The sequence below is a fragment of the Scylla paramamosain genome, chromosome 32 (assembly GCF_035594125.1).
Source record: "Scylla paramamosain isolate STU-SP2022 chromosome 32, ASM3559412v1, whole genome shotgun sequence".
Lineage (NCBI taxonomy): Eukaryota > Metazoa > Arthropoda > Malacostraca > Decapoda > Portunidae > Scylla > Scylla paramamosain.
In genome coordinates, this window is record NC_087182.1 from 17,879,550 (window position 1) to 17,904,880 (window position 25,331).

A 25,331-nucleotide genomic window follows, 5' to 3' on the forward strand; every position below is an offset into this window, starting at 1 on the left:
GAGAGAGAGAGAGAGAGTACATATCAAACGGAGAAGCTTTGATTTGTAAATTTGGTGCATAAGGAACTAGAGATAAGGATCTATATGGAATTAAAACCCATAGACTAATAGGTAATTTTATTTATAGTTATAGAGGAGGGTACATTAGGAAACAAGACATCAGAATAGCAAGCACGTGAGGTTTGGGAAGTCAGACATACAAACATACAAGGTAATTACATGCTTTAAAACCTGGTGATCATTGTTAGACACAGGAGGGCTTGTTACTCTTCACGAGGGCAAACTTCTTTTTTTGTCTCCTTTTAGTTCTGTCAGGTTCCCTTTGCCATGTCTTGTCATCCTTCACGGTGTTGTTATTTGTAGAATGTCACCACCATCACCTCCCTCCTGTCACCACCACACTGCCAGCCATCACAGTTAAATTGAATGTATAGGCTGAATGTGCCGCAGCAGTAGGGTCACGTGGAGAGATACGCATATCCAACTTTTCATTTGTTCTCAGATTGTGAATAGAATGAATGTTGATTAGGGCGTAGAGTAAGCAGATATTAATATGTCATCCTTGAAAGCAGAGATAATTACAAGAGTGACAAGACATCTTTCTTTAATTATTCATACAGTATGGTACGAATGCCATCGATTCGATGAATATTATCAAAACGTGGGTAATTTAAACTCCCTCTTGTAATTATCTTTCCTTTCACTGCGATATGAAACATTGCACATCATTAAAAACGATGTAAGGAATCTTTATGAGCATCTACAGGAAAAATAAATAAATAAATAAAATAAAAGAGAGATTGTGCAATTTCTAGACAGTACAGTGTTTGTAGGTGGCTTTAAAATAAGAAAATGTGCCTCAGAGTCATTAGTAATTAAGGAAAGATGTACCAAATAGCAGTGAAAGATTAATCAATTGGTTGTAAAGATGTTAATCAACTGGAGTTCTCTAGAAAAATAAGACTTTATATATAGAGTTCTTACACTAAATTTTTCTCGAGATAAATCACTTCTCTTGTGTGAACTACTACTGGTAAAAATATGAATAATTTATGTAGAGATGAATGACAGATAAGTGGTCGTGTTAACAGTAGTAGTGGTGGGTGTTACGGTGGTGGTAGTAGAGAAGGAATGCAATTAGAAGATTAAGCGGAAGAGAAATTGTAGAACAAGCCATCAAACAATTAACTACATCATCTGAAGCTGAACCAGTGCTATTTTAATGCCTGTGTACCTACCTTTTTTTATTCTCTCTCTCTCTCTCTCTCTCTCTCTCTCTCTCTCTCTCTCTCTCTCTCTCTCTCTCTCTCTCTCTCTCTCTCTCTCTCTCTCTCATTTCATGCTATTTATCGTTATTAATCCCTATTCTCCTGTCTTCTTTCTTATTCTCCTTTACTGTCTACTTCATGCGAACGCTCAAACATCATTCATTGATGTACACCACTAAATTTAAATCAGGCTCTTCCCCAGCCACCAAACCTTCATAACGTGTTCAGACTGGCGTTGACTCGGTACTGGTGAGGTGGCTCGAAGCATGAGTCATGAGAACGGTTCGCAGTTGAGGTCGCAGGTTCCTCAGGCTTACCTCGTCACTCCACCACCCGCTACTCCAGAGGAGAGGTAAGCGTAATTGTTTTGGGGAATGTTGTGCTGGGTTGTGTTTGTAGCGTGATAATGGTTTGTGTGTAGTGGGTAATAGGTAAGTTTTCCTGGAAGTTGGATAGCGTTCTTTAAGCTTCAGTGGCACTTTGTCAGGAAATTATGAACAAAATATTAGTTCGGTAATTGGTATTTACCTGGAATTTACCGTCAAAGCTGATTCGTTAAGTAAACGTCAAGACATAAAATGAAAAGTATAAATCGTGCATTAAAATTGCATGTCACATAATTAACATACGATGTTTTGTTTGAAAGATGATTCATTTCCAAAAATCACTCGACTTGGGATCGTAAGCCCTAGTGTGCCTTTGTAAATAGATAACCGACGCTACTGTGCTTTCATGGTTCAAGAATTAGTTAACCAATCATTGGCTGTGGGGAGAAGACGGGGATCAGTGATATAATCGGAGGTCTTTAAAAGATGTGTAGTCCTGAGGATGTAAAGTGACATGGGTGTACTGTGCGGGTCTAATTATAATTGATTGCGATGGTTATTATGGTATGCTCGAGTCCGACATTTGATCCCGGACCGATTTCTCGATGTCACTTGCACATCGCTGGTATAGTATAGACAGTGTGACGTGGTTAGTGCTGGGGTTATGAGTGAATGACTTAGTCGTAATTTGAAAGTCACTGTTCACCAGAGTGAATGACTTAGTCGTAATTTGAAAGTCACTGTTCACCAGAGTGAATGACTAGTCGTAATTTGAAAGTCACTGTGCACCAGAGTAAGTACAGTTTCGCCAACAAGTAACATAGTTCAGTAATTTACAAGGACTTGAAACAAACGACGTTTCTTAGCAATGTTGTTAGGTATCACTACAATAGTTTAAAGAAATCTGCGACAACTAGTGTCTTGAGTGACAGGTTAGTTTGCTGGATTGGTGGTGTGTTTATGGTGAAGACAGTGGACTTTGCCTGTTTTTTGTAGACTAAAAACCTCGCCCCCAGGTCCACTAGATGCCTACCCGTCCGGGAGAGTCACGCCAACTTCAAGATAGGCCCGCACTAAGCTGTATGTAGTAACGAGGGAAGCTGCATCCACATGGGCACTTAAGGAATGTTCTGACGCGTCGTAAGTAATGTGTGTAATAAGTATTTAAAAGCTTCATACCTATACAATTTGAATTTCGTTTCTAATCGCATTATTATTGGTGCGTTGTTCGTATACGCTGTTTCATTTACATATTTTTACATTTAGTTTTTAAGTGATATAAACACGACGACCCCCACCTTTTTTTTTTTTTTTTTTAGGTGATGAACGAAGCTGCAGCACCACCACCACCACCACAACTAGCCGCCGCCGCCCTCTGCCCAGCACTATCGCTGCATCGGGTGACACGGAGTGAATGAAGGAAGAAGCCTCGGATCGTCGTGATCCGATTAAGACCTATTATAACAGTATCGGCGCCTCCCTCCTTCCCCCTGGGCGGGGGTGGAGCCGCCTTCCAAACTGTGCCTGCGTGGCTGGCAGTGTTGCTGGTGACGAGGTTGTGACGTTGACTAAGAGTTCGAGAGACTCCCCAAATAAATAGATAATATAATATATATTTATGAATTTTTAGTTTTTTTTTTATTAAAAATTTCCTGGTGATTCTTCATCTGCAGTGTCTCGGGAGACTCGCCGAGGTATCATCATCAATCACTTGTGGGGGGGGGGGAGAAATTGTAATATATCACAAGATCCTACCTTATTTATTGTATTACATATACACGCATGTACACACACTAAGGCCACCACCACCTACCTAGATAGATAGATACAGGATGTAGTTTTAAAGTTGTTTTATTGTCTATGGTAAAAAGCATGTAATATTATATATATCGCTGCACCACGCTCACACAAGCGAGCCAGAGCCAGTGGAATCTTTCCTCTCCCACAGACACACTCTCTCTCTCTCTCTCTCTCCCGGCTTGATATTCTGCCATGAATATCTCTCCCGGCTCGATATTCTGCCATGAATATCAAAGTCCCAAATGGTCAAAAGAGATCTCTCGAGCCTCTAAAGGATCCTGGGTCTGTGGTGGTGGGAAAGTGTTCGCCTGGGTCACGTAGTCCTGTGGTCCGCATCATCCATCCTCAAAGTGAGAACCTGTGGCGCAGAAAGAAGCAGAGACGTGAGAATGAAAAATTTTCAAAGGAAGTGACGGGAGGAAGAAGAAACAAACGTGAGGAAAAAGTAAGAGACAGGAGGAAGAAACAAACACGAGAGAGGGCGAAGAAACAAACACGAGAGAGGGCAATGATAGCAGATAATTGGATCTATCCGCTGAAGATGACGTGGTCTGATCTGAATAAATGAAATGGGAATACAAATAAATGATGATCATCTGATTGACGGAACAGAAACAGAAATAAATGAGACGACGATAGATGAGATCATGATACGTGGTCTAATGACATGGGATCTGAATCGATGGAATATATCTACTAACAAGCCAGTGTCAACACGTCCCCTTAAAAGACTGAAAACTGAATCAGACTGCAAAAGCTGCATTAACTGCATTAAATTCCACACCCGGCGTATATTAAAATTCTCCACGCCCCGCGCCTGCCTATAACTAATTTCAGTAACTAATTTAATTCCCTCCTGTCATTTCTAAGTGCGTTCCTTCCCAAATTTATGAATACATTCATAAAGAGTACATTCATAAAGAGATTACATTCATATAAGAGATTATCACCAACTTGAGCTTAATGACGACTGATAGTTTTGCTGGGTCCTGTCGCTCTCTTAGTAAGAGCAAGCAAGCTGTGTATCTGGAAATAAAGATGAATGAAAAATTAATGAAAAATCATTAACTTCCAAATACGTGTGCCAAAATCATCAAAGTTTAATTCATGAAAGAGTACAGGAAAAAGCTGCATTCATACATCTATGTGAAAGAGATCACGCTGCTTTTACGGTGATGAGTCGAGATGGCGGGGAGGATGGGAGAGGCGCCGACCACGAGCCCGCCCAAGAATAATATAGAAAGATGGTATGACAGAAGCCCTGCGTGGGAACGAAGAACGAAGAGGCGGTAGTGTTTGATCAGAGAGAGTGGAAGCTGTTGATAAGAAAGCGACTACTTATGAAAATGGGGAAAAGCTTACAGACAAAGATGCACTAAGAGGCAGCGAGGAGACAGGAACGAGGTCGCGGAGTTAATGGATGAGAGGAAGAATTGGTAAAGAAAATTGCAAATGTAAGGAGACGCAGACGGTACACCAATGTCCTTGTGTGACTAAACTATTGCTCTCTCTCTCTCTCTCTCTCTCTCTCTCTCTCTCTCTCTCTCTCTCTCTCTCTCTCTCTCTCTTTGATGTCTTGATCCTATTTCTTTTTCCCCTTTCCTATTTTTCCCTCTTTCTATCTTTGTCTTATTTTTTTTCTTATTTATCTTGTATATCACATTTAACTCTGTCTTACGTTTTCCTCTATCTTTCATATCTTAATCTTACCTCTTTTTATATCCCATTTTCTTTACTCTTATCCACCTATCTATCTATTTAATTACATCTATTTGACTCTGTACACATACCCGCGTCTGCCTCTCAGATGACCACTTCCTTGAGACTTCCGTGTCCGGGTGCAGAAAATCAAGCTACTCCTCCAAGGCTGCATGGAGATGTGGCCGAGTGGATTAGATGGGAGACCACGAGTGCGGAGGGGTGGGGGGGAGACTTAACACAAGGACACACGAAGGAAATGCAAACAGAAGCTGACTCACTGGTCCTGACGAGTCGGTTTGTGATGACCTACACTACCTAATAATGTAAAAGTATGGATGATAAGCAATGAAATGAGAATAATATACAAGGATACACGAAGGAATAGTAAACAAACTGACTTGTTGGCCTATACGAAGCAGTTTTTGATACTATACACTGCTAAAACAAAGTAATAATAACTGTTAAGGGGAGGATGAATGAAACGATGATGCATAGGGTACGTATGAATGGAAGAGAATGAAAGAGAAGAAAGCTTAAAAGAAGGAAGAAGGAAGCAAAAAGAATGGTTAACTACGAACAAGGCAAGCTGAGAGAGAGGAGAATGAGAATGAGGTGGGAAGTATGAATGAAATAATCAGTGAAAAGGAAGGGGAGAGAAGAGAAGGTAAAAAATAAAAGGAGGAGGACTTAAGTTGAAAGAATGGTAAAACAGAAACAAGGCAGAGAGAGAGAGAGAGAGAGAGAGAGAGAGAGAGAGAGAGAGAGAGAGAGAGAGAGAGAGAGAGAGACCAAAACATCACGTGCACATTTACTGATTTTTCCTCCGTGCCAAGACGTGTACGACACTTTTGGTTGTGGTAGCATGGATGTGATTCATCTTTGGGCAGGATCACGTGTGTGTGTGTGTGTGTGTGTGTGTGTGTGTGTGTGTGTTGTTTTCCTAATTGCATCTGCGTCATGAGTGTTGTAGTGAAGCATACAAGGCAAGAAAGAAGGAAAAAAGAAAAATATGAAAAAAAAATTCCTTGTGCATGAAGGTTACGAGACAAAAAGAAAATGAAGCTAAATAAAATAAGAAATAATGCACTGATAGGGAGATATATAAGTAGGTAGACAGATTAATAAGGCAAATATATCTAAACGTGTTAGGAAAGATAAGAAAACAAACACAATTTAAATAAATAAATAATAAATGAATTCAAAGATAAATAAATAGGTATGTAGGTGGATAGATAAATGAATAAACAAAATGTATCTAGCGTTTGGAGACAGAACCACAAGAGAACAAGGTCACCAAATATATACATAAATAAGCAACAAAACTTAAAGCACTATAAAACCTAATGAGATTTGCAGTATGTGTGTGTGTGTGTGTGTGTGTCAAGGCCCTCTTAGCACTTGGCAACTAAACACTAAAACGAGGAAGAGGGAGGAGGAGCCTGAGGGAGGTGGTATGCCGGCCCTTAGTAGATGCACTATGTTTTTGGTTGATGTCTTGGCCAACACAACAAACAATGCTCACGTCAAACAACTAATTTAATAGTGAATAGTGACGCGTTAGACTCTTCCGTATGTTATTTTTATCTATAACGCTACATTTTCATGGTGTTCCATTGAGAGAGAGAGAGAGAGAGAGAGAGAGAGAGAGAGAGAGAGAGAGAGAGAGGCAGTCTTTAATCTATTATCTATATATAAATTTATAACAAAAGTTTGTTCATACATTTTTTTCCTATTTCATATTGACGTGTTTCAAATCGAAATACTACTACTGCTATTACTACTATCATTATTATTAGTATCATCAGCATCATCAGTTCTACGTCATCACCACTTCCATTATCGTTACGCTAACACATTCACAGACGATTTTTTTTTTCCTTTTCTACTGAATGAACTCTGTCCCATCGGCTGGCGTCAAAAATGGCCTTCATCACCACCACTACCACCACCACCAACACAGTGCACTACAAGGCTGTGGGACTCATAAGAAGGGCGATTCACTTCAGCCAATACCACATCAGGCTGGCTTGGCGCATTACGCATAACAAAATACACAACACATAACCTTGTATTCCCTCCCTCCCCCCGCCACCCGTCCCTTTCCTCTCAGTTACTCCCACGTTAGCAACCAAGGACCTTTAGCGCCCCTCCCCTTTGTCCACGCCCACACAGCCACGCGGGACAGGCACGGGCGTAGCGGAACTCCCTTAAAACACTCACACAACCGGTCTAAGTAACAGAAACCTCCCTAAAACTCTCAACTGGTTTATCGACACAAAAGCCTTCACGTAAAACATCACCATTCCAAATAAGCAGGATGGATCCACAAGGACGAGACAAGGGAGGCACGTCTATTGTAAGAAAAAAGGGTGAAGTATGTAAGAATGTCTTGCTGGGGAAGTGGCCGTGAGGAGCGGGCGCCAAAGGGTGACACGTGCGGTTTGTTTATACCGGAGATGTGGCACCACCGCCCGCTGGAGTCACTGAGTCCGCGAGTGGAAGTTTCCATTGAACGACCCTCCGACCCTCCCTCCATCTCTCTCTCTCTCTCTCTCTCTCTCCGGTGGTGTGATAAGTGTGCCGCCACTCGCTACGATACTGAAAGGAAGGTGAACACTTGTGAAGACTGCAGATGGTGGTGGTAGTGGTGGAGGGCTGGGTTACTAACGCGGTTCAAAGCATTCCTAGCTAAAGTGTTAATATTAGTTTGTTTGGAGGTATTAATGATGATGCGATCTGAGCAGCAGCAGCAGCAACAGTAGTAGTAGTAGAAGTAGTCTTATATTTTTTACACAAGCCTCTTGATATTTCTTAAGTACACACACACACACACACACGCACACTTTTTTTTTTTTTTTTAAGTCTAGTTAACCTTTAAGTGAACGACGGACCAGCAGACAAATGATCAAGGTTATTTATCTTCTTTCGCCACCAGGATAAATGATTGTTAACTGTCATGCGATAATCTCTGTTCGTGGTCCGTACCAGTAAATAAACTTTTCAACACACACACACACACACACACACACACACACACACACACTAAAATAAAAATTTCAAGCGCACCCACTACACCACCCGTACAGGCTGACGCAACAGGCGTGTCCCCTTAACGAAGCCTCATATTACTATTTTCATGCAAAGACACTAGGATGACAGGCCCCTGCTTGGCGCCAAGGCAGAGTGACTGCATGCTTGTGGTTCACCCAGCGCAGTGCCAACACTCAGCACTTTTTGAAGCGACTTATCACTAGGGGGAGCGCCTGTCGTTGCTCTAATGGCTATGATGACCCAAATTAAAGCCCCAAGAGGAAGGGCAGACCCATGACAAAGGGAGAGGAGATTGGAGGGGAAGGAAAGGGAGGCTTGTAAGGGAAGGGTAGAAGAAAGCGAAAGGACACAAAGGGACGGATGGAGGGAGGGAAGGCAAGGGCAGAAGGAAGACGCAGTAGGGATGAGAGAGAGAGAGAGAGAGAGAGAGAGAGAGAGAGAGAGAGAGAGAGAGAGAGAGAGAGAGAGGATGCAGCTGAAGGAATCCTACGTAGAATATATTAACTACTCTTCCGCCATCCCTGACGTCCTCAACCCTTGGGACTTGAAGATATTCTGGCAACGTTCCACGCAGGATACAAAACACACACACACACACACACACACACACACCGCTCTCGCTCACTCCCTCTCCTTTGATTAAGTGTCTGGCTACAAGATAAGACGTGAAAGTTGCATGGTGACAAGTATACGCCAGAGACAAGAAAGGACTGTTGCTGCACTTACATACTGCTTCCTCCCTGGTAACTTGAGTGTGTGTGAAGATAACAAGAAGAAAAAGCCAGAATTTTTCAACTGTTCTCTCATGACTATTTTTTAAAGACTATAAAGATAATTAGTCAGGTTCTCATGCATGGTTTTTCCAATTGATAATGCAGAATACAAGTTAAACTATCACTGGAATCACGAAAACATCCTTGAAAATCCCAAATAACTTACATAAAAAGCTTGTTTAAAAGTTACGATTGACGCCATGTTTGAGAATATCTCCCATGATTATCAAACCCTTTCTCTTCCACTAACAATCAACAAAGAACACTCGCTACTATAAGTTTCGGGATAAGAACCACGATTTTCTAGAATCTTCTGGCAGCAGTTTAATAATACGTAACAAAAATGTTCACCTTTTTTAAGCATCTTGCCGCCCTCTCATCCGATCTCTCTCAATCTCTTGTCTTTCACTTACAACCAACAGGGAACAATCACCTGGATAAGTGCCACGACTTTCTAGATTCTTGTGACAGCAGTACATAATCTTTTAAACTGTGAACTAACTCGTATCCATCTTTCATCCGTTCTCTCCCTCTCCCTCACTCATAAACTATTCCTGGGCCTAAAATTAAACGTGCCCGACCTTGATCTTTAGAGAGAGGCGGAGACAGACGGAGAGAGTGAGTGTGAGCGGAGGCGAAGCTCGGTCAGTCAACCCACGGTGTAACAAAAAACCTCGAGGCAGTGTAGCGCGACTGGGGGTAGAGAGCGCGGGAAAGCAGGTATTGGGGCGTTCTTTTATTAACAACCCTCTCACTACCATCACTGCAAGCTCACACACACTCCCTCTCATTCTTGCGTTCCTCATACTAGTATTAAAGTATGTGTTCGAAAAAACGTTCATTTGACGTGCTTAAGTGGTTAAAATGAGGAGGGAAAGCCTGAAAATGCCGAGATAACGCGATGAAATGTTGCCTGATAAGAGAGAGAGAGAGAGAGAGAGAGAGAGAGAGAGAGAGAGAGAGAGAGAGAGAGAGAGAGAGAGAGAGAGAGAGAGATTAAACGTAAGAGAAAAAAAATCTAAAGAGAACGGATCAATGAGAGAGAGAGAGAGAGAGAGAGAGAGAGAGAGAGAGAGAGAGAGAGAGAGAGAGAGAGAGAGAGAGAGAGAGAGAGAGGAAATAGCTAAAAATATTTTAACCTCGTCAATGAAGCCCTTGGTAAGAATGTGCCCAACGCGAGACATTCTGACCAAAACAAAGTCGACACGTGCAGCGCCTCCAGAACCTTCGCTGCTCGTGTCCGCCCATAACATGACGGGACGGATGTGTTTGAACTACTATATAGTCACTAAAGAACTTCCTGAGTTCTTTGTGTGCGTATGTGTGTATGTTGTAACCTGCTTGGCTACACATGTACGTATTGGGGGACGCAGCAGTGTTGCGGCATACTCATTATAGCTCATTTTAGGTTATATACGTATACTTAGCGAGATTTTTACACATCTAGCTATAAATGTTGACTTTCATACCGGCTATTTTAGTCTTGATTTAGTTAATGCCTCCTCACACCTCAGGCAGCATGCTGTGTTGTTGCTGTTGTTGTTGTTGTTGTTACTATCATTATTATTGTTGTTGTAGTAGTTGTTGTTGTTACTATAAAGGCAATATTACTGAAAGCAGCCAGAGAGAGAGAGAGAGAGAGAGAGAGAGAGAGAGAGAGAGAGAGAGAGAGAGAGAGAGAGAGAGAGAGAGAGAGAGAGAGAGAGAGAGAGAGAGAGAGAGAAATTTTCATCTACTACTACTACTACTACTACTACTAGTAGTAGTAGTAGTAGTAGTAGTAGTAATGACAATAATAATAATAATAATAATAATAATAATAATAATAATAATAATAATAATGAGAGGAGTGCTCCAGGCCATGAGAGGATACGAGAGAAGAGAAATTAGCTCACTGCGTTTCAGAACACTCTCGTACATTCCAGAAACACCTGCGTTGTTTCCAGCACACCCCCCAGTGTAAGGCCAAGGCCAAGAGCAGGGTATTAATCATAACACTTTCACTGCCGTCTTTTATTAGCATTCGATCATTAAAATAAGTAGTCTGGACGGACATAAAAAAGTAAGTTAATTTCACCTTTGCTAAGTTTCAGAAGTACATTTTTAAAAGACTGTAGTACAAAAAGTTTTAAAAGCTGTAGATGGTTATTGAGACTGACCAACAGTGAAAGGCTTATATTACGAGTGTAAAGAAAATGTGTTAGCGTTCTTGTTTTCCAGAAGCAGCTGGTATTACGTTACCCTCCTACGTAATACTCCTGCCACCCTCAATACCGTGTTGCTGCTACTACACCTACTTCTTGGTTTCCTAGTAACTATCCTTGTTATTGTCACGGCAGCGCTACACATCCACCACCCGCACCATCACCATCGCCATGATAGGGAAGGGGAGGGAGTAGTGATATGACCATCTGCTACCCGTTCTATAATTCACTATACAGTTACATACCTATTCACACTACTACAACCACTCTTACCAAGGAGAGAGAGAGAGAGAGAGAGAGAGAGAGAGAGAGAGAGAGAGAGAGAGAGAGAGAGAGAGAGCAGGAAGGGGATCGGGGTATTGTCTTAACCTAATACCATCTGCCACTCCTACCACTCTTACAATAATGTATGTAAGTACTTTCACCACGACCACAAATACCAATATAACTCGTGGCAACAACAATTACAATACAACAAGAGAGAAGAGGAGTGGATGTACTGGAGAGGGAGGGAACCGACATAATCTGACAGTATCTGCTATTAAAACCACTAACACTATTACTCTCCTAATACCACAAGCACAACCACCAGAACTACGAACAACAACAATAACATGACAGGGCCAGGAGCGAGAGAGGAGAGGAGGGGATGGGACGGACGGCCAGGACGGGGAGGGCAAGGAAAGGGGGTAGAAATATAACGGCATGGAGGCCGGGCTGCTGTCTTCCAATCACCTCTCTCTCTGCTCCACCACCGCCTTCCGATCAATGCTGCGTAGCTCCGCCACCTCCACAGGACTGCGTGCATCCCATGTGCTTGGAAGTGCGGGTGCGGGAGAGCGAGAAAGAGAAAAGAGAGGGAGAGCAAACCGCACCCAAACCCCTTTTGAAGAGACACCGCTGCGTTTTGTCACGTACGCATTTGTACTTCGCTAATGTGTTGTCCCATTGTTGTCTAGCTCTTAATGGATGGAAATATTGTTATTTGCGGCTTCAAATGTTAGTTGTCAATGAAAGGATGGGGGGCGATGAAGGGCTGGAGGTATGTAGGTCAAAGCACAACGCAATGCTCTCTAATGAATGCCTTTAACGTCCAGGACTGTGAATGTGTTGGGTTTCTGAGACCGATATGCGCATTTTTCCTTTCCGTCTATTCATGGAATGCTCTCTACTTGAGGTCCTAAAACCAATAAACTATTTTTCCTTTCTCTTATCTGTTTATGGAATATCATACTTGAGTTTCTAAATTTATACACAACCAGTTCTCTTATTTTATTGAAATAGATTTTCTGGGATCGAAATACTTTTTTTTCCTTCTCATTACTACAGTATTTATCGACCTCCTCTCTCTCTCTCTCTCTCTCTCTCTCTCTCTCTCTCTCTCTCTCTCTCTCTCTCTCTCTCTCTCTCTCTCTCTCTGCGCCACAACAAACGGGCTTTCAGTCACGTAGGCATCCAAATAAAGTCGTAGGTAGAAGATAACGCACACGTGTGGACGGATTAGTGTGTGTACAAACACCTGTACTAATAATCACATACATTTCATGTCTTTTTTTTTTTTATCTCATGGTTTGACTTTGCTTAAAGAGATATGTTGAAGTTTATTATTATTATTATTATTATTATTATTATTATTATTATTATTATTATTATTATTATATCTAAGTCTCTCTTCTTTCACTTACGTTTGAGATAAATGCTAAGAGAACGAATTGACACAGACGACGCAAAAACAACGGGGTTATACGATGCCAAGAAGGAAGGAAGGAGAGGAAGGGCGAGCGGCAAGGGCGAAGGAGAGGAAGAGCGAGCGGCGAGAGAGAGAGAGAGAGAGAGAGAGAGAGAGAGAGAGAGAGAGAGAGAGAGAGAGAGAGAGAGAGAGAGAGAGAGAGAGAGAGAGAGAGAGAGAGACCAACCTTCGCATAAACATACAACAAAGCCAGTGTCTGGAGACAAATGCATAATACCACAGCAACAAAGAGATGCGTATGTACAAAAAACAGGCATCCATAAAACACGTCTAGACACACCCTCTTATGAACAACACATTAATTAATACCACCACCAAAACAAGGTTAATTCAATCGCCTCGCCAGACTCATTCACACCCTTTCCGCTTCACCCCAAATAACCAATTCAGTCCACTCTGTCACCTATGCCCTCAAAATCTTATTCCACGCCTCTCTCACGTCACCAGCTGATACGTCTTCCAGTCCCTAACATCTCCCGGTCAAGCTCCCATGCACCAAACATTCTCCCTTTCTCCCTGCTATCTGCTCGTTACTAGTATCTTCTCATGCTCTCAGCCCTCCACGCTCTATGCCAAGTCCCCAGGCAACACACGCCCCCAGCATTAGTAACCACACGTCACTGTCCTACCTGATATGATAAGCTCGGTTGGCGCCATATGAAGTCTGTCTGGTGAGGAACGTTCGAGATACCAGTGAAGTGTCATTTTAGTGGTTTTCCTCCTCTGTTCTCCTCTCTCCCTTTACTTTCCTTCTCCACCATCCTATTTCCTTCCTTCTTCACCATCTTCTCTACCTCCTTCATATACATAGCTCTTTCTTTTTCTTCAATTCTCTCCACATCCTTTCTTCTCCACTACCCTCTTCCTCCGCCACCCTCATCTCCACCTTGCTTTCCCTTCTCTCTCTAATGATCTTGCTATAACGCTGTTACCTGCCCCTATAACGCTCTTCCTCGCGACTAAATAAATTGCCTGAAAAAAGGATACCAGTGCATATTGACAAGAAACGTAACACGGTGAAAGGCTCATTAACTTGGCTTTCCGCCTTATTCACTCTCCTGTCTCTCCCTGACGCCCCTCCACTACCAGCAAGCTCCCTATCTCTTCCACGAACAGTTAAATGACCTCTACACAGATAATAGTATAGAAGACTGAAGAAATGGTGATAATTGACAGTTCTTACCTCTCGTCTGCCGCCACCCTCTGTCCACGTGCTACTGTCCGCACTCTCTCTCTCGTCAGCCTAGCCAATACCCAGCTCTGTACAGCCGCCAACTCGCCCTCCCATTGGCCGCCCACATACCCGCGTGAAGTTAAATTGATCGGTATGAATATTTGGTGGATATATGGTGGATAATATGAAGATTGAGCGAAAAGAACATGAAATAAAATCACTAAAATAAATAAGATGATTGAATTAAGGCGCTGGAACTGAGTTAATTAAGTCTACAAGTAAAAATATCAATAAAGAAACTGTATACATAGACGAATAAGTAAAATAAGATCAAATAAATATATACATAAAAATAAAGGCATTTCACATTAATTCCCACATGACGGCGAGAAATAATTGCATTTGAAAACACGTTATCTTTTAATGCATCTGTAATTAGTTCATCAGCGTCAGTCCAGGCCCAGTATTGCATGCCTGAATAAATTAAGGCTAAATTAATACAATATCTCAGAGAGTTACGAGACAGATTGGCTATGGTTCAGCTGAAGCCATGGCGAGGTGCTGAGATAGTAGTAGTAGTAGTAGCAGTAACAGGTAGTTGTCATAAGTGGTTGTGGTGGTAGTAGTAGTAGAAGTAATAGTCGAAGTGGTGGTGATTGGTGGTGGTAGTAATAGTAACAAGAGAAAGAAAGGAAGGAATGAAGAAAGAAGAAATTAGTAGCAGTAACAGCACCAGCAGCAGCACAAATCAATGAGGAAAGACAATAAAAATCACAATTATTTTTCCGGTATTTTATTGGTTATGCTTACAAAATAAAGTATCTATAAATCTGATATAATTTCGCATTTCGGCAACTTTAAAATTATCATAATAAAAGGAAATTGCGATGGTACCAGTGTTGCCATCGGGGGGGCAGAGATATTTGGGAGGCTCGTCACATTTTTCCTACATTTTGGTCACAATATGACCTGACCTCCTTCCTTCCCCCGGTGGTAAGACCTGACCTCTCACGCTAACCGTCATAATTTATTTAGGCCAATGGATGGACTAATGATATACATCTTTTTTCCTTATCTATTTTAACATTATAAACTTTTAAGACTGTACAACTTAAGACTTCAAGGGAGGACAATAGAAAAGTCTGTACATACACACTTGCAAATACGTATTCGAAGACACAGCATTGCATACACAACATGAAAAAGTATCAAAAATCTATTTCTCTGACGTACATAATAATCATTTACTTAACTGTCATGCTAACAGTGTTGATTCATCTATCAGTTTCCATATTTTTCATGTCTATCTATATAACGCTGCAGGGCACTCAGTGAACACACGTTGCTTCGTCCACTCACATAACCTTTGCGGGATCACGTTACGATCAGACACCCAAACTATTTTAGGAGTGGGTCAGAATAGATCTCCCAAAACTAGGCTGCCCTCCACTTATAACTCATCTCTAGGTTAACTTTCGTATGTTTTATTTATTCTCTTTCATGGAGTAGCGCATTATCGTGTTCTATATACTATTCTTCCATTGTGTGCCCTTGACAGGCTTCCTACACACATTAAAAGTTTAGGGCAGAAAAGTTACCTTATCTAACCTTACCTATCCCAAGAAACAGCGAAGGTGGCTGAGCTTCACGTGATCCCTTTTATTTTGCATTTTTGGAGACATTGTAAGAAATAAATTGCACTTTTCATTAGTTATTTTGAAGGAACTCATTTATTAATCGAACCATCATACCAGTCATGTTAACATCGGCCAGAAGAAGAGGAAGAGGAAGAAAAAGGAGGAAATGAAGAAGAAAAGGGAAAACGCGAGAAGGGCAACGCGGAAAGACATGAGGCTTGGCTGATCAACAGACTGGCGGGATGCGTGTGTTTCAGTGACACACACACACACACACACACACACACACACACACACACACACACACACACACACACACACACACACACACTACAAAAGCAGTTTGCATCATGACACGTTTCTACAGCTGCTACTATCATGACGATACGTTTCAAAACACAATATTGTACACTATTCAACTAACACTTCAGCGGAAACTTTTTGGCACCAGCATCATTAAGAAATTTCGAGGGTGTTTGAACAGTGGCGTTGCTGCTGCTGTTGTTGTCATAAGACTATTGTTATTTCCAGCATATAGTAGACCCGAGTTATTCATGATAAAATGTATTCATAGTAAAAGATTGTAGCGACTTGCAAGTGAAAGACGCTGGTAAACTTGAGAGGCAGGAAGGGAGCAAAAAAAATAACTAAAAGAATGGAATTAGTGTGATCAATAAAGGAGAAAAACGGAGAAAATTAAGAAGCGAGGGGAGGAGAAAACTGTATGGAAATGTTTATGTACAAAGGTATGAAATAAATAAAAAAAAAAAAAGTGAAAATCTGAGATAAAATTGAGACATGGAAACATTTCACCACTGCCTAAACATGAGTCTGAAAAAATGACTGGATAGCGTTCAGATACTGAGAGGGTGGGAGGTAGTCTTGATAACACCACAAACACTTAGCATTTCTTGGTCCTTCACTGAACTATGACGCAAGGGAACAACTAGTGACGCCTGTCTGTCTATGTCTTGAGCGAACGATATCTAATCAAACTCGCCTTTCCCTGCTGTCCTCTCCCAGACATAAAGGCTATTGTGTATTATTTCAGGTACGTACTTTACTGATCTCTTCTTTTACGGTTTCAATCTTTCTTTCATTCTCTAAACATCTTAACGATCTTTTCTCCTTTACAATTTTTTTTTTTTTTTCATTCTTTGAGTACTTAACTGTTCCTTTCCCCTTGACTATTTCAGTCTTTAATATTTTACAATTTTCCCTGTTAAAATATTTCAGTCTAATCTTTCGTCCTCTAAAAGGTGACTTTATTTTTATTTATCTTTCTCCCTCTCTAGCTCTTTATTACTTCAGTTTTTCTCTCATCCTTTTAATATTTTCTTGTTTTCCGCCACTACTTCAATCTTTCACCCTCAGATGGCGTTGTGTGAAGTTAAGCCACGACAGTTATTATGCATCAGGCAACCGTTTTGTGATGATGTAGGCACGGTGTAAAGATCGAGGTTTGTTACAGGCTACTAATCTATTATTTTTTTCCTAGTAAATGGTACATACGTTCTTGACTAACTTCTTAGCTATGACAGAAAGCACAGTAAAAATTGAATGAGTAAAGGACTCGTCAGCTTTGAAGTGCCATTAAGATGTTTAGGGTTTCGAAACTTTGTCTTTAACGAGTAGCGATGAAAGGAAGCTGCAACAGAGAAGACGGTTCATTTCAATCTTGACCATTTATACCGCTAGGAAAAAAATGGTGACGCGTATAAAAAGTTTCTAAGTGGCGACAAACTACAGAAAAAAAAAAAATACAAAAATACAAAACCGGAACTACTCCAAAAATATCAACTTTGGATATAAAAAAAAATAATGAGCTAAAAATTTTCAAAAGTACTTACGTTGCATATAGCGAAAAATATTACTTCTACTACTCTTTTTAGCTATTACTACGCCACCAAAATCCTCAACATAACGTCGTAAAAAACAAAAAAAATATGGCATTCACGGACTCTGCTAAACTTTACATTATGCATGCTTTCACAAACGCACACCTACGAAATGACTCAAGATGGGGTACAAGTAGCTTAGGCAGTTGTACTTGCATCATAGAAGGGTGCTGAGAGAGAGAGAGAGAGAGAGAGAGAGAGAGAGAGAGAGAGAGAGAGAGAGAGAGAGAGAGAGAGAGAGAGAGAGAGAGAGAGAGAGAGAGAGAGAGAGAAATTTAAAGCTACGTGAAAAAAAGACAAGCTATTTGAACCATTTAGACAGGCTTGACCCTAAGTAGGTGCTGCAAACATGAGGCATTTTGAACACTGCGGACACGAGGACATGATATCTGCACACGGAAATAGGAATGTTCATGGAAGGCTAGATATACATAAGTCGTTCCTTCCATAGCAACAAACTCGCACGTATCTTCGCATGTTATCGTACAGAAACCCAGAAATTATCGAACATTACGACTTCATTAGGGTTTCCTTGCGTACAATCGTACATGAAACTATGGATTATCGAACATTTATGCCATTACGAGCGATATATAAAAGAGAGATACAAATCCATAGAAGAATAATACAAAGGAAAAGAAAGATAGGGGAAGAAATTTTGAACTTAAACTACTATATCGAAAAAAAAAATATATATACTAAGAACTATGTAATAAAAAATGTACTAGTACTAATACTAACTTAAAAGAAAAAAAAATACAAAGAAAACAAGTCATACTTCACACAAACACACAATTTTCCACAAACTTTCATCTTTTGCTACGGTACACGAGCATAAATAATACGAACAATAACAGCAACAGTATTCTCTGGTGGTATGCTACTAATATTATGAACTCCGTCAAAGTTCTATCATTACTACCATTATTATGTACGTTTTTAGTTCAACAATAGCTAAAGTTATCATCATTATCATTATACACTTCTATCCTTTGCAACGGGGCTCATGTGCTACTGTAAAAATCAATGGTCTTACAAATAGAGGTAATGGTTATGCTGAGCGGCTAGAATATGCATTTTCCCTTGATTTTTCACCTATTTTCTTTTATAAAGGGACAAAGCAATAGCAAAGGATGGTGTTTTTGATGTGGTCATTTACAGGAACTTCTTTTGATTTCTTTGCATAATTTGTAGCCACTGAATAAAGGTTCTGATTCTCTCTATTGTGTTTTCCTGAGAGCTTTACAAAATTTCTTGCTTTTTCATTTACCTTTTTTTCCTTGGCGTCTTTTTTTTCATGTCTTCTTTGCTTCTTAATACATTTTCCTCTTGCTTTTCTTAATTTCTTCGGAATTTTTTATTTTCGCCGTTTTCTTTTCTCGTTCATTAATTGTCATCTCAAAATTCTAGTTGCCAAATGTCCGAATTTGAGTAGTCTGCTGTTATTTTTTTTATTTTTTTTCTTGAATGGTCTATTTCTTTCTTCATTTTGTTCCTTCTGTTTCAAAATTCCAATTGCCAAATGTTCAAATTGGAGTTTCTTGTTCTTTTCTTTCAAGGTCGTCTGCTGTGTTTACTGATAAAATATACTTTTCTTGTTGCCTTAAAAAATGTGCTTCTGGTTATAATTCACAATGTCCTTTCAATAAGTCCGTGAATTTTACTATCAACACTATCTAATCAAACAAACCATGATTCTTTTTCCACGTAACATATCTCAGAATATTTTTTCCTCTTTAACTCGTCTAACTAACTTCAAACGTTCAGTCAGTCACTCAGAGAACAAACAGCTGTTCTTTCTCACAAACAAACTTTCCTTTTCAACAAAACACATTCATCAAGTGTCATTTCTTACCTTTTTTTTTTTTTTTTTGCAACAGACTTTTCTTTTCACTCATTCAAAGACAAACTGCCATTTTCTTCCACATATTTGCAAGTTTTCTGTATCATTCAACAAATCACATACATCAAGTCATGTATATTTGTTCACACATATCTGAAATACTTTTTTTTTCATCTCATGCATTCAGAGACAAATTGCATACCTCTTTTGGGGGGCAAGATTCCTTCACGCATTCAGACAAAACTTCCTGAATGTAATTTTTACCACATTTTTTCTCATAGTTTTCACTCATTAACAGCCAGACTTGCTTCCTTTCTAGAACGCACATAGTAGAAGAAATAGAGTAGTGAAGTAGCTACGTATTTCTAGGAAGCGCGCCAAGTGAGCGGTACTCAGCATCAAGACCGCGCCAAGAGAGCGTTGGTCGGCGCGCTATTGTTGCTGTCATTCCCTCCCACTCCAGGTCCACCTCCTCTTCCTTCTGGCTCATGATTGCCCCCGAGTGTCCTCCTGCTGCTGCTCCTCATCCTCATGGTGGTTTTCCTTAAGGTGCAGGACTGTTTTCAGTTTGTCCATCACCTGTAGAAAACAAACAAGAAAACACTTGAATCGCAAGATACGACTTCCATCAGTGCTGCCATAACTCCTACTGCTAGTACTACTACTACTGAAACTGCCACTACAGTCTTATAATGGGGGGTAATTAGTCCGCTAAAAAGCATAGGGAGCTTAAAAAAATTGAAAATAAAAGATAATCGAACAAATTTTAGTCATAAGAAAGAAAAAATATATAAATGCAACAAATATAAATAAAAAACTTATGCAACATAGGATTATATAAAAGAATTAAAAAAAATCAATAAGTAAGGGTAAAGGAGAAAAATGGTACAAAGAGCAAGAAAAGAAAGGAAATAGAAAGGATGATCAGATAGAAATGGTGATGGGAGGGAAGAAAACGTGACGGAAAGGAAGGAATAAAGGAATAAAGAAAGGAAGATAGAAGATGATGAAGGAAGCAAAGGAAAAATAAACAGTACGGAGATTCAAACCTTCATGCTTCACGTTCCCTCTTCCCTTACCTTGTTGTGGAATTTAGAGAGGGAGCCTGAGGAGGGGCTCTTTGGGGGGCTCTGCCGGGGCATGCCGTTGGAGGAGTTAGTGGCCAACGGGCTGACTGGCGGGCTGGTGGTCCCTGCAGGAGACAATGAAGGAGGTAATGTTAGACTGGTATGAGTTTTAAAAGATACAAAATAACTACTACCACTTCTATAGACAGGTGTGTTGCTGCTACTACTCGTACTCCTACTAATACTATGTACTACTAACACTACTGCTACTACTAGAAGTCTTACATTATTCATGATCCCTCCTGCTCCTACTCCTCTTGTTCCTACTACTACTACTACTATTACTACTACTATTACTACTACTACTACCATAAAGAAGTCTTAAATGCAATGCTACATCTTTTAAATCCTCTCTTCTGCTACCACCACCAACACCACCACGATCATAACAAAACCAGGCCTACCAGGGGAGTGTGGTTCCATCGAGGTCCTGGAGGCACATCTCGAGTTTTTAGTAGACATATGATACGCCCTCGGAGGTGACCCTGCGAGCATCATGTCCCCGCGGTGGTGCATTGACGGGGCATGGTAGGAGAAACTGCGTCCTGTGTCCCCGATACCGCGCCTTCTCGAGTGGGGGGGCCGAGATCGATGGCTTGGTGGCGCTGATACCTGAAGGAGGCGAAGAAGGAGGGTGGTTAGTCATATATGAGCTGCTGAGAGAGAGAGAGAGAGAGAGAGAGAGAGAGAGAGAGAGAGAGAGAGAGAGAGAGAGAGAGAGAGAGAGAGAGAGAGATAATATAGCACTTTCTATCCCGTGAGACACATTTCTTTGTCTCTTATCTCATCCAGACAACGACGAGACAGACACAATTATCTGCTTTCTCTCTCCATTCATGCAACATTCCAACACACATCACAGATAATGACTGAAATCTGGCACCTACTTCCCTCCTTTCCTTCATTACTACTTCATTTACCACTACCCTTCCCTTCCTCTCCTTCATTTCCCTTCTTTAAATTCCTGTTCACGCATCATAGATAATAAATTTGAAATCTGGCACCTTCTTTTTCCTTCCTCTCCTCTTTTTCTCTCATTTCCTTCATTGCTAGTCCTTTTATCATTGTCCTTCTCTTTCTCTCCTTCATTCCCGTTCTTTAAATTCCTGTTCACGCATCATAGATTATAAATTTGAAATCTGGCACCTTCTTTTTCCCTCCTCTCCTCTTTTTCTCTCATTTCCTTCATTGCTAGTCCTTTTATCATTGTCCTTCTCTTTCTCTCCTTCATTCCCCTTCTTTAAATTCTTGTTCAAGCATCATAGATTATAACTTTAAAATCTGGCACCTTCTATTTTCCCCCCTCTTCTCTTTTTCTCTCATTTCCTTCATTGCTAGTCCCTTTATCAATGTTCTTCTCTTCCTCTCCTCCCTGACCCTTCTTTTTAAATTCTGTACGCATTTTTAATTAACTCCTAACTTTCCCTTCAGTCTCGTAACCTTGTAAACAACAAGTGTCAAGTGTCTTGCTGCGTGGCATTTTCTCTCACTCAATTCTCTTCCCCCTCCCGCCCCCCAGCGCCCCTCCCCCTTTGGCACTTGAACGCCAAACCACCAATCATTGTAAGTGACACCTCCCCGCCCCGCCCCGCCCCTCCAGGCCTCTGTCCAATGGTGTAAGCTTTGAGAAAAGAAAGGGGTGGTTGGTTATTGCACTAAACTTCTCACTGCTTCTGCTGCTGCTATTTATGATGATAGTAACAGTGATAATAATAATGATAATGATAACGATGAAACAATAACAAATTAAAGATGCTAATTAGTAGCTATAATATTAAGCCTCATTATCCTTACGTATAAAGATTTCAATAAACATGAGTGAAACCTACAAGAAGAAGAAGAAGAAGAAGAAGAAGAAGAAGAAGGGGAAAGAAGACAATGATGATGATGATGATGATGATGATGATGATGAACATTACCACCACCACCACCAACAACAACAACAACAACAACAACAACAACAACAACAGGGAGGATTATCATAATTTATCAACATCTGACCTGAAAACAAATTAAGCAGACACCTACTTATTTATATCCATCCCAAAACAAATGAAGATAACCCACATTACTCACACTTAACCTGAAAACGGAAGAAGAATGAGCAACAAGAACAAGTGGAACGATGAAGAAAAGAGAGGAAGATGAAAGATACAAGAAAAGAGGACGGAGTGTAAAGATTTATTGATTTAACCTGAAAACGAAAGGAAGACGAAAGAGAAGGGGAGATGATGACCTTTATTTGAAAACCTCTCATCTATTTTACACAACTGTTTCAAGGTTACATGCAAGCTATTTGTGACTAAGCAGGTTAATGATTAGTGAAGGCTGTCGCTGCTGTGTCGCAAAGAAAACTGCATCAGGGTAGATTATTGGATGAAGCAAAAGTTTCGTTATCATCATTATTATTCTGGTCTCTCTCTCTCTCTCTCTCTCTCTCTCTCTCTCTCTCTCTCTCTCTCTCTCTCTCTCTCTCTCTCTCTGACATTGTTTGCTGTTCTTTGTTTTCTATTTTTCTTTCTATTTTTATATCTCTTCTTTACTCTCCTCGTCTCTATTTCTGGATTTTTTTTTCTTTTTCAGTATTTCTATTTTTCATTATTTTTTTCGTATATTTTAATTGTTTTCTCTTTCATACTGATTTGTCTTTGCCTCGGGAAGAAAATTATTATCATTACTATTATCGAAATCTAAATCATTACAGTAGTTATTGTTCTCAGTGGTGGTGGTGATGGTGGTGGTGAGTAAACACTATGTACTGTACAATACTACGGCTACATCTTGCAATAAACATACCCTATATTTTAATTTCTTCCTTTATCAGTGTTCTTTTGTATCTTATTTGTCGTATCTATCCACCATCTCTCTCATTTCCCTTACATCCTTCATTTTTTTATTTTTTTCCTCATAATACCCGAATGTTGTCTGTAACCAGGATGCTTTGGTTTATATATATATTTTTGCAACAGTAAAATATCTAAGTTCGCAGTCCATAAGATGATGTTAGGAGTGCAGTGGACAGTATTCATATAAAAGGTTATATTTAACGAGGGTAGACGTATTGCGTAGCGTCCACCAAGAGATATTAGTGTGGTACTGTCTATGTATTTCTTTGGTTAATTAGTCCATTTCAAATAAGGCGTCGCAACCTCACATGAAGTTAAAAGCATCTAAAAATCGTGGTAGAGTAAAATAATAGTGATAATAATAATAATCAATGTATTTATTTTTCGTAACTGCATGTATGGAGTTCACTCAATATCTTTCTGTCGACTATTTTAACATTACCACACCCATGTCTCTGCGTGAAGTTAAATTAGGTATTATTACCATTATTATTGTATTTACGTAGTCTTTCAAAATTAATGCTCTCTTACAATTCAAGGACAAGAGAGAAGAGGATGAATATAAACTAATGAAGCCACGAGGATGACACGTGTGTGTGTGTGTGTGTGTGTGTGTGTGTGTGTGTGTGTGTGTGTGAGACTTTAACCAACTCGAAGTGTTTTATCCCCCTCTCCCCCCCCTCTATGTATGTGCGTGTGTTTATATGTGTGTGTGTGTGTGTGTGTGTGTGTGTGTGTGTGTGTGTGTGTGTGTGTGTGTGTGTGTGTGTGTGTTTTAGCGCGCGCACACACACACACAAAGACATGTATACCCCACGAGACAGTAACACAGCATGCTCCCTGTTTACCCTCCCTTCCTACCCCGCTCTCCCTCAGCCCTCTCTGTTCCTTCATCCACCTTCCCCCCTTCCTTTGTCCCTCCCATTCTCTTCCCCTCATCCTCTGTCCCTCATCTCCCTCTCCCTCTGCCTGTCCCAACTCACCCCCCGCCTTCCGTAGCACTGGTCTCCCAAGGTCGCAGTGTGGGAGGGGAGGGAGATAAGAGGATAGGATGGAGGGGGGGAGGGGGAGAAGTCACGTGGCCTGAACCCGTGTCTCTCTCTCTCTCTCTCTCTCTCTCTCTCTCTCTCTCTCTCTCTCTCTCTCTCTCTCTCTCTCTCTCTCTCTCTCTCTTATCGCCTTTGCTTAACCTTTTTTTCTCTCCTTAAACCCTTTCTTTCATCTACCAGTCGTAATCTTGCTTCCCTTCTAACTTTTCTACATAATCTTCCTTTCCTCACTTCCTCTCCTTCCTGTCTGCTTTGCTTCCTCTCCATCTTGTCCTATTCCTCCTTCCACTACACCACTTCTCAACCTCCTTCATCCTTCTCAGTAAAATCTCTTCTCATCTTTCTCCCTCACTTCCTCTATCTCCTACCTACTCTCGCCCTCCTTTCCTTCCCAGTACTTTTTTGCCGCTATCTCTCCCTGCCTCAATACTTTTTATGTTGTCTATGGGTCAGAAATAAAAAAAAAACATGGATAAGCTCAATTCTAGGCCGCACCATCACTACATTCTAAAGATTCCAGTTGAAGTGACAGATTTTTAAGGGTGTTTTTACGATTACAGTGACGGGTTTACAAGGTTTCGATATTGTTAACTAGGGAAATACTCTTGAGAACACGAGCAATCATCTCTATGACCTTTGGAAATAGTTGTGATGAGGGAACAAGACGTTTCAAATACAAGCCAACAACTCGTCTCTCTTTTTTTATCTACTTCCTCTCTCCTCTTAGTGTCACCCAGCATTAAGCCACCTCTCTCCACCCTCTTGACTCCTGTTATCACCAACACTACTGACGGAGACATGAAGACATCTTTTTTTTCTGAAGATAATACACGGAGGTCACCTGGCGTCCCCTGCTGATCACAGTACACTCTCACCTGATACGT

General features: G+C 40.7%; 2 protein-coding genes and 3 long non-coding RNA genes across 5 annotated transcripts in view; 2 read left to right on the top strand and 3 right to left on the bottom strand.

Annotated features, from left to right (window-relative positions):
- Positions 1 to 1,471: 1,471 nt before the first annotated feature.
- On the top strand, positions 1,472 to 3,202 carry LOC135089330 (uncharacterized). The gene is made up of 3 exons (XR_010261467.1): positions 1,472 to 1,620; positions 2,611 to 2,734; positions 2,914 to 3,202. It is a non-coding gene; the product is annotated as an uncharacterized LOC135089330 (long non-coding RNA).
- A 227-nt stretch (positions 3,203 to 3,429) lies between these two features.
- Positions 3,430 to 14,153, bottom strand: LOC135089331 (uncharacterized). The gene is made up of 3 exons (XR_010261468.1): positions 14,057 to 14,153; positions 4,349 to 4,420; positions 3,430 to 3,752 (listed from the first exon to the last, which is right to left on the bottom strand). It is a non-coding gene; the product is annotated as an uncharacterized LOC135089331 (long non-coding RNA).
- On the top strand, positions 11,888 to 13,035 carry LOC135089332 (uncharacterized). Its single transcript, XR_010261469.1, has 2 exons — positions 11,888 to 12,037; positions 12,816 to 13,035. It is a non-coding gene; the product is annotated as an uncharacterized LOC135089332 (long non-coding RNA).
- A 5,758-nt stretch (positions 14,154 to 19,911) lies between the features above and the next one.
- On the bottom strand, positions 19,912 to 23,849 carry LOC135088889 (uncharacterized). Its single transcript, XM_063983952.1, has 4 exons — positions 23,841 to 23,849; positions 20,957 to 21,164; positions 20,505 to 20,617; positions 19,912 to 20,004 (listed from the first exon to the last, which is right to left on the bottom strand). The coding sequence occupies exons 1-4, from the start codon at positions 23,847 to 23,849 to the stop codon at positions 19,912 to 19,914; spliced, it is 423 nt and encodes a 140-aa protein (XP_063840022.1).
- Positions 21,025 to 25,331, bottom strand: part of LOC135089323 (muscarinic acetylcholine receptor DM1-like) — a 250,396-nt gene continuing 246,089 nt past the window's right edge. Inside the window, 1 exon segment of the mRNA XM_063984868.1 lies at positions 21,025 to 21,164. The gene's annotated coding sequence lies outside the window, so the exon portion shown is untranslated.